Source organism: Mus musculus, chromosome 2 (genome assembly GCF_000001635.26).
Source record: "Mus musculus strain C57BL/6J chromosome 2, GRCm38.p6 C57BL/6J".
NCBI lineage: Eukaryota > Metazoa > Chordata > Mammalia > Rodentia > Muridae > Mus > Mus musculus.
The window spans coordinates 25,369,727-25,378,934 of NC_000068.7; the positions used below are offsets into that span (position 1 = coordinate 25,369,727).

The 9,208-nt window shown below is 54.0% G+C and overlaps 1 protein-coding gene across 3 annotated transcripts; it reads left to right on the forward strand.

Moving 5' to 3' along the window:
- The first annotated feature begins 2,308 nt into the window (after positions 1 to 2,308).
- Positions 2,309 to 8,487, forward strand: Sapcd2 (suppressor APC domain containing 2). Of its 3 annotated transcripts, NM_001081085.2 has the most exons (7): positions 2,309 to 3,272; positions 3,690 to 3,791; positions 5,226 to 5,338; positions 5,959 to 6,105; positions 6,242 to 6,349; positions 6,438 to 6,548; positions 6,626 to 8,487. In NM_001081085.2, the coding sequence occupies exons 1-7, from the start codon at positions 2,705 to 2,707 to the stop codon at positions 6,752 to 6,754; spliced, it is 1,278 nt and encodes a 425-aa protein (NP_001074554.1). In that variant the 5' UTR covers positions 2,309 to 2,704; the 3' UTR covers positions 6,755 to 8,487. The 3 variants fall into 3 exon arrangements, with proteins under 3 accessions (NP_001074554.1, NP_001277336.1, XP_006498423.1); NM_001290407.1 differs by lacking the exon at positions 3,690 to 3,791; XM_006498360.4 differs by lacking the exon at positions 3,690 to 3,791 and having other exon boundaries at positions 2,373 to 3,272; positions 6,242 to 7,080.
- Positions 8,488 to 9,208: the final 721 nt, after the last annotated feature.

The following is a 9,208-nucleotide window of genomic DNA, read 5'->3' on the forward strand; positions in this document are numbered from 1 at the left end:
TCTATCTATCTATCTATTTATTTTCGAGACAGGGTTTCTCTGTGTAGCCCTGGATGTCCTGGAACTCACTTTGTAGACCAGGCTGGCCTCAAACTCAGAAATCCGCCTGCCTCTGCCTCCCGAGTGCTGGGATTAAAGGCGTGCGCTACCACGCCTGGCTCCCTTTTTTATTTTTTGAAATGAATCCTTTCACAACTTCATACGTATATAATGTCCCTTGATCATATTCCCCCACCATCTTCCCTCATTCCCTCCTCTCAAATCCTTTCTTCTTCTTAACAAGACCCCTCACACTTTGATATCATGGTCTGTCTGTGTGTGTGTCCCACTGCATTTAATCAGAACTGAACATGAACGTCAGTTGGAGGCAAAGCTTCACTGCTAAGGACTATGACCCTCTTCCCCCAGAAACTATTAGCTGCCTATCACTGCCTAGGCAGAGGCTGGGCCTCATGGGCCTCCCTAGCACCCACCAGCTCTTATCTTCTTTGCAAGTTGCCTCAGTTGACCAGGGCCCTGGGTTGAGTCTTATTCGTTTTGCTGTGCGGAGCAGTGCTGGTTTCACTTTCTGTAGGTGGTTACTCCTGTACCTAGCTATGCATTTGTTCCAGGAACCCCCAAGGCCCCATCCTAGCATGGTTCCTCCCTGCAATATGGCATTTGCACTATCCCTCATCAAATAAAGATTCCTGTATGCTTATTATCCACTGAGTGCCTATACTTCAGACCAATGCTAGGCCTTGGGATGGCTCAGTTTTATTCCCAAACATCGCAGTAATTCATGGTAAGCAGTCACTACAGCCAGACATGTAAGGTAAAAACATTTAAGATTTGGGGGCAGGGGCAGAGGAAACAGGTGCCTGGGCTAAGTCTGAAGGGTTCATAGCAATCAATCAATACATAATCAATAGAGGTTAGCCCTCTTCATGTAGCCCAGGGCCTGGAAGAAAGGGAGCATGGATGGACACCCTGAGGACTAGGCAAGACAAGAAGTAATTAAAATATGAGACATCAGAGGGTCTTTGACCAGGTCTGTCCCCAAAAGGGTAGCTAAGGTCCATGGAACTCTGGGCCCACTAAAAATACCTTACTATGAATGAGCCACAACTTTGGGTGAGATGGGTGTGGTAGAGTACACCTTTAGTCCCAGCACTTGGGGGGCAGAGGCAGGCAGATTTCTGAGTTCGAGGCCAGTCTGGTCTACAGAGTTAGTTCCAGGACAGCCAGGGCTACACAGAGAAATGCTGTCACAAAAAACCTGTCTCAAGACAAACAATCAAACAAAAACAATTTTGAATGAGCAACTCCTAGAAAGGTGGAACCAGGGAAGTTGGGCAGGGAAGTTGCTTCCACAACTTGAGACACGTGCCCTATTGCCAGAGGCTTTCCCAGATGAGCTGGAGTGAAGTTCTGAGTTAAAGGGTCTGTCTGCAGGCATTCAGAAGGGTCTCTCTGTGTTTAGAAAGTGCAGGCAGCAGTTAACAGGTGGGCTGTTCTCAGTGGCTACATTTGTCTCAGTGACACCCAGGAGTTTGGGAATGTAAGCATGTGTAGGCATAGAGAACAGGCAAATGAATTGGCGGAGGGGGGGGGCATCCTAAGGATCTCCCTGGTCTCCAGGGGGTGCTCCTGCCAGCCCTGAGACGGGCTTCTGGGTTAAGACTGCAGCAGGCTAAGGCCTAGATAGAAGGGCCGAGTGGTCCCACTGCAGAGCTAGGCCAGGGCTGTGAGGGCCAGATTGACAGCTAGAGATGTCCCTTAAAAGGGCCAGATAGCCGGGCGTGGTGGTGCACGCCTTTAATCCCAGCATTCCGGAGGCAGAGGCAGATGGATCTCTGAGTTCAAGGCCAGCCTGGTCTACAGAGTGAGTTCCAGGACAGCCAGGGCTACACAGAGAAACCCTGTCTCCTAAAAAAAAAAAAAAAAAGGGCCAGAGCAGGGTCCCAGGACCAGAGCACCAATGGAGTTGGTCACCGGATGGGCATCTGGGGACAGAAGACAACTTGGCTTTGTCCTATAGTTGGCAGGACAAGACAGACTGTCCCAAAGGACCAAAGGTAGAGTTGGCAGTTGTTGGGACAGAGGCCTCAGTGAAGGAGAGCGCCCAACTGTCTGGAGCCTATAATCCTCTTGGGGCGTTCTTAATGCAAGAGAAGGGAGCCCCAGAGTCAATCGGCGCCTGGCCCCAGGGGACCCTCAGTGTAAAGGACCGAAGTGAGCAGGAGGGGCTAGACATTCTATCCTTACTTGTGAGGCTACTTGGGGTACAAGATCCGTGAAGGGCCCCAAGCTCCGCCCCTCAGAGAAGTGCCTGGGAAGGCGGAGCGCACATGAACCAGAGAAAAGGCTCTACCGAGGCAGGAGGGATGGTGGACGTGGAGACAGGGGGATCGTGGGCAGCAGCGGTAAGAACTCTGGCTGGTTCTACCCGTTTCTCGTTAAGTCTCCCAAGGGCCGGATGGTGTGGGCGCCCGCCCCTAGTGCAGGAGAAATCAAACTGGGACTGGTGGCTGCGGAGCCAATCCCGGAACAGATGGGCCAGTTTCGACCAATAGCCGCTGAGAATATTAATGAAAGCTGACGCGGCGGCGACCAGCTCTTCATTCAAAAACAGCAGCTATTGTCGCCGTGGGGAGCGCGCGCCGCCTTGCAGGTTCTGCCATCTGGTCTTGCGGGGACCGACGCGGGTGGAAGCTGGGCGCCCATGGCCGTGGCAGCGATGGCCGAGCGTGGCCGCCTATCGCACGCTGCGCCCGCTCCTAGTACAGAGGGGCTACCGCGAGCCTTTCTCCAGAGCCTGCGCACCCTCTTCGACATCCTGGACGACCGGCAACGCGGCTACGTGCACCTGCGGGAGATCGAGTCCCGCTGGCAAGGTGCAGACGCACGCGAGCTGCCGTGCGGCGTGCTCGAGGGCCTGCGCCAGGTGGCCCCGGCCAATGGCTACCTGACCTTCGAGCGTTTCGTAGCGGGCTTGCGCACCTCGCTGCTGAAAGCCGACGGCGGCCAGCGGGATCAGGCACGCGTCGCGGCCCGGCCTGGGGACCAGTCGTCCCTGCAGCAGCGCCTGATGTTCGCACCGGCCGATGAGCCGCGGACTGTCCTGGAGAGAAAGCCTCTGCCTCTGAGTGCGTGCCCTGCTTCTGGTGGCCCCAGTGGCACCTCCCGGAACCCTGAGCTGTTATGTGTCCCGGTGGAGGCGGCGTCCTGCCCCACAGAGACCGAGCGGCCCCTGAGCAAGGCGCTGGAGCAAATCCCCAGCGCGGATTTGGGTGAGTTTGGGTCCCTAGTCACACCTCGTAATTCCAGGGACTTGTGCTAGAAACTGGAGACCCACAGGGTCTTGTCAGAGGGGTGGAGATGGGGACGACTGTGAGCAGCCTCTTAAGGAAGGTTGGGGCCACCTGGGTGGAAAGGGGCTTTGGCCTGTGCCTAAGTGCTGAGGTAAGGGCAGAGGCCCGATACCAGGGCCAAGGGCTGATAAGTGACTGATAACTCAGGAGACGCCCAGTCTGTCTCAAACCTGAGCTAGGCATTGGAGCGTCTGTGGCCGTGAGAGAAGGCATCAGCCTGCTGTACCTGCTCTAGACCTGGGGACATCTGGGTCTTCATCTTCATTTCTGCGTGGCTGCTTGTGAACGTTTCTTCTTAAAAGTGCTCATGCTCTCATGCCCTAACCTGTCCTGAAGGCTCTTCTCAGTGTGACACCCTGCAGAGACAACCCGGCCTGCTTCTCCACCCAGGAGGCAGAGGAGGCAGCACAGGAGCACCTAGCACAAGTGCTGAAGAAGGTTGGGTGTATGTATGATGGTGTGTGTGTGTGTGTGTGTGTGTGTGTGTGTGTGTGTGTGTGTCCCACAGCACCTGCTGTGCTGTGCTGCTGCAGATACACTGCCAGACACAGACCAAAGTCTCTGGGGAATCCAGCAGGCTTCTCTCCCTCCTTCCGGTCTAGTTGGCTGGGACAGGAGACTGTTGAATAGCCCCCTGTCTGCCTTGAGAACAGGACCTGCATTATGCCTGAGCCTGGAGGCAGGTTCTCAGGAATCTAAGCCCCTCTTCCAACCCTGTTCCCCATTTATCCTGTGCACTGCCCTGTCAGGGCTGCCCACTCATGGCAGCTGCCAGTTCATTTTAGTACACAGAGGGACAGAGACAGAGAGAGACTGGGCTCTACTTGCGGTTCAAGCCTTGACTCCCTGTTCTTGTGGAAGGGGAAGCTTCTAGGCATAGCTGGTTATCTTGGTGGCTGTGAGTGTGAAGTCAGCCCTGGCATGGGACTGTATATAATGGACAGGGTCCGGGTTTGTCTGTGGTACAGATCTGTTTTACCTTGTGTGGCCCTGAGTCAGTTACCCCTCTGAAAGCCATGTGCTCAGGGCCCATGACTGGGCAATATTTAGCCATTGCTCTGTAAACCTAAAGCCAGGCTCTAGCTCTAACTTTTTTATAGGTCAGCCAAGGTCCAGATAAGGATGTTGGTATACTTGCTGAACCACTTTAGCTCCCTATGAGCACATATGACCTCAAATGCCCAGTTCTACGGTATATGCCTCTTTTCTGTGCAAACGTTCCAGGTCCTTCCTAGAACTCAGTGCCAGTACCTGCTCTGGCCCCACCCTCTGGAGGCAGCCTCCTTTGTAGCTCTCATTGCCTCACCCTGAACCTGCAGACCACTCAGCACAGCAGGATGGGACAGGAACTTTGGGGCCTGCTTGGAGCTAGAGTCTCTGTCTTGCACATCTGAGCCAAATATTGTATCTCTGTCACTCACTCGGATGGCTTAGCCTCGGGGGTGACCCTGATGCCACAGATAGGGTTGGAGAGCCCAAGGGAAGTTCAAAAGCTGTGGGTCACCACACCAGGGCCTATCCATTTCGTCTCTTGCCCTTCCCTCTTTGATACTCTTGATATATGTATCTGATATGTTTTGTCAGGCACTGGGTGACTCCCTGCCCCTGCTTCCTGCCTCCCCCACCCCCACCCCCAACCTCTCAGGGCAGGCAAGAGGATTCCAAGTCCTAACTAGGCACAAAGTCAACAGAGAAAGCAAAAGCACACTCAGGAATCAGTACTGACTGAGGTTCCCTGCACAGGCCTGGTCCCTGGGGTTTGTACTGTCGCAGTTAGCTGGAGGATTCTGGAAGGGCTGGGGAGCCAGGATGAGATTATGAGGCCATTAGGCTTGCCCAGAGTTAAGCTATGTCCCCGACTGTCTGTTACAGGTGCAGCAGCCTGTAAGACCCTGGGCAAGGGCACAGGTGAAGCCCGGCAGGCTCCACGGGCCCGAGGCGAGCGTCGAAGGCATACCATCACCAATGGTGTGGACTGCAGCCTGGTAAGAGGGGCCAGGACTCTGAGGGACTCTGTGTATCCAGAAGGTTGGAAACCAGGGAGATCCCATGGGCCTGGTTACTTGGGGAATCCCTGTAGGAGAACTGGTCAGCTTTTTCCCTTCTTGGGCTTAAGGGAAGACAGACAAAGTCAGGCACAGGGAGAAGAGGCTCCTTAGAGATGCCTGGAGACAGAGTGTGGGACCCTGCTCTGCCTACCAGGTAGGCTCACCTCTGCAGGCCAGCTTAGTGCACAAAGAGTATAATTACTTTAAGCTAGAGTGCTGAGTCTGTTCAGTCACTCCGCTGCCCTGGGAAGCCTCAGTAGAGGGGCTGAGAGGCCAGTCTCCAGTATCACCATCATCCAAAGAGGAGAAACTAGGCTATGTTCTCCAAGGCATACGTTGGAACCTTCCCTGGATAAGCTGGTGCTTTCCGTCGTGGGTGCATTGGCAGACTACACAGGTGCTGATGTCATTCATTGTGTCTGTGTGCTAGACTGCCTGTGGACAGGTCTCAGCTCCCACACCTGCAGCTCCTGGAGCACAAAGGTATGTGCAGGTGTGCATAGAGCCAGTCTGCTTGCTGTCATGAGTACATTTCCATGCTCACGTGTGTGTTATAGTTGAAGCAGATGAAGGAGTTAGACCAGGAACAGGAGGTGCTTCTGCAGGGCCTGGAGATGATGGCACGGGGCCGAGACTGGTACCAGCAGCAGCTGCAGCGTGTGCAGGAACGTCAGCGCCGCCTGAGCCAGAGCAGAGCTGCTGCAGTAAGTGCCAGGCCAGCCCTGACAACAGGACCCAAGTTGCCCTGGGGTGGGGCTCCCTTGAGGCTCTGAGCTGAGACTTGAGATGAACAGGTGTGCCAGGTTCCGGGACTTCCTCATGGTCCCGCTTCTTTTCCAGGACTTTGGGGCTGAAGGAAGCCCCCGCCCTCTGGGGAGGTTGCTGCCCAAAGTACAGGAGGTGGCCCGGTGCCTGGGGGAGCTGTTGACTGCAGCCTGCTCTGGCAGAGTGAGTGCTCTGGAGGCTGCCTGGCATCCCTTGTCCTTGTTCTGGATGCTATGCCAGGAAAGGTCTGGCTCACTGTGTACTTCCACAGGCTCTGCCTTCGTCCTCTTTAGGGCCCCTGGGCCCTCCCTCACCCTCAACTCCAGTCTGGCAGCAACAGACCATCCTCATGCTGAAAGAACAGAACCGGCTTCTCACTCAGGTGAGGTGTGGGAAGATGGGGCTGGGGCTGGAGGCCCAGCAAACCCTGACCGCCTGCCTGCCTGCTCGCCTGCCCAGGAGGTGACTGATAAGAGTGAGCGCATCACGCAGCTGGAGCAGGAGAAGTCTGCACTCATCAAGCAGCTGTTTGAGGCCCGAGCGCTCAGCCAGCAGGATTCGGGACCTCTGGACTCCACTTTCATCTAGTTGGTTGTACCTCTCTAGGACAAGTGCACACAGACTTAGCTTCAGCTCCATGACACTGCCGGGAGCCTGTCTTCTGACTGAAGACCACCAGGGCTTAGACCTCAGAGCCCTCAAGGAGGCAGCTGCCTCCAGACTTGGGTGCTGCTAGAAATGTACTCTGCCGGAAGCTGCCACTTGCCACTGTCAGTGGGTGGCGGAGGATCATCCTCACGTTTACCTGATTTCAGGCAGCCCCTACAGAGAAGGGGGCATGTTTACGTCTGTCCTGATCCACCTGGCAGGGTTTCCTGGGATCACTGGCTTAGTAAAAAGTACTGGTCACACTGGGCTGTATTTCTCATAATGCCCAGCAGGGGCTGCTAGTTGAGCTTAGTTCCTCTGCCCTGTCTTACCTTGGTATTACTGAGTGAGTGAGCAGATAGATTTTTGAGCTGAGGGTGGGCTAGGAGGCCCAGGAACTAGGAGGTTAGAGGTTCCTTCTGTCCACCAGAGGCACTATGGAAAGGTGGTTGTGGCTCAGATAGGAGCAGAAGGGAGACATGGAATGGGAGGAGGATGGGGCTATCTAATAGAGGGCTCTGTGCCTGTTGGAAGAGCCACAAAGTCAGGGGTTGTGTGTAACAGGCTGAGAAGGAAAATCTGGCTGCAGCTGGACCAGGCTAGTGTGGTTCCTAGAAGGAAGCCAATAACTTGGCTTACCCACCTTACCAAAACTAACTGTCTTTAAACTGTTAACTAACTGGGGAAAGATGGCATCAAGTTAGCTCAGGTTGTGGCCATCCCCCTAAGGAGGTCCTATCCCCCCAAATAGATAAGTTTGGGCCTCCCAGCCAAGTCATGCAGTGCACTGTGGGCAGAATACATCATTTATTATTATTTATTTTAAAGACAGGGTTTCTCTGTGTAGCCCTGACTGTCCTGGCACTCTCTATGTAGAGCAGGCTGGTCTCAAACTCTCAGAGATCTGCCTCTCTGGTACTGGGATTAAAGGTGTGTGCCACCACACCCAGCACGTCTGCATCTTTTAATGCCCTACTTGGCTCGGCAGTGTCATCGTTGACTTATCCATAGGAAAGCAACCCAGGCGTGTGGGAAGAAACTGAGCCTGTGGATGTGACTCTCTCCCTGCTTATGCCTCCCATTGGCAGCTTGGGTGGGCACAGATTGGATGAGGAGAACCTATTTAGCCTGTTCTGGTGGAGCACTGAGTCGTCACAGGTGAGTTCTGTGGCCTGAAGACTCCAGTGTGGAATACGAACCCATTGTGTTTGGCCAGCAAAGCGACCTGATCAAGTACAAGTTAGTCCAGCACCCAAACCATCTTTTTCAGGAACTGGAGTGGTTTCTGGGCATGGAAGAAAGCTAGTTCTAAAAGGTGGTTGTATTCTGCAAGATTAGTTTACCCAGGTGGACTTGCCATCTAGAGACAGGTTTCCATAGCAACAGGTTGGGTCTGCCCCTCCATCCCCATAGCCTCCTTTGTGTTCCTTGTTTTACCTCTGTACCCTTCCATTCCATGGCTTGCCACTCCTGTCCCTCAGGTCCTAGAGACACTTGACTAGACTCCAGACTGGGGCTGACTCTGCCTATCCCATAGAGATAGGTCTCAGCAAGGTCTAGGCCTTGCCAGGCTCTTCAGATGGCCAGGCCACCTCAGATTCACAGCTTCACGTTCTGTTCTTGGCTTTGCCCAAGATAGCTATTCTATCTACAAAATAGAATCCTTTCTCTGCACACTAGGCCCTATTTAAATTTGCTCATGTCATGTGACACAGCAGAAAAACAAAGGTGGTGGCTGGGGTGGCAGAGAGGCAGAAGGGTCTTTTGAGTTTGAGACCAGCCTAGTTGACAGAGTAAGTTCCAGGGCTGCAGGGAGAAACCCTGTCTCAAGCCCTCACATACAGTTGGGTGGGCATCTCACTCTCTGAAGTGTCTGTCACACCTTGAAGAGCTGCCTTTCCCTCCTGACATCATCACAGGGTCAGAGGTAAGAGATGGAACTGTTAACATAGCCTCTGCTCCAGGGTGACATTCCTTGGGAGACCTCTCACGTGCCAGGAGGTATATTGAAACAAGATGACACAGATGGGGATTCAGCAAACATAGCCTCACAGCCTTGATATTCCAAGGAGGTGAAAACCACATGCTCGTGCTTTCTATAACACTATCGTTTCTTGGAAGTCTGTGGCCTGTAGCCAGACTGCCTGGGAGGCCCTAGAGTCCCCAAGGGAGGATTTATTTTTATTTCCAGACACCGGGTTTCTGTGTAATCCTAGCTGTCCTGGAACTCAGTCTATAGACCAGCCTTGTCTCAGAGATCCACCTGCCTCTGCCCCCTGAGAGTAAGGATTAAGGGTTTTCGCCACCACTCTCAAGGCAGTGTTTTACGTGGTCCTGATAGGCCGAGGGGCACTGCCAGAGGCCAGTGCGGATCCTCATGGAGCCCCAGACGCA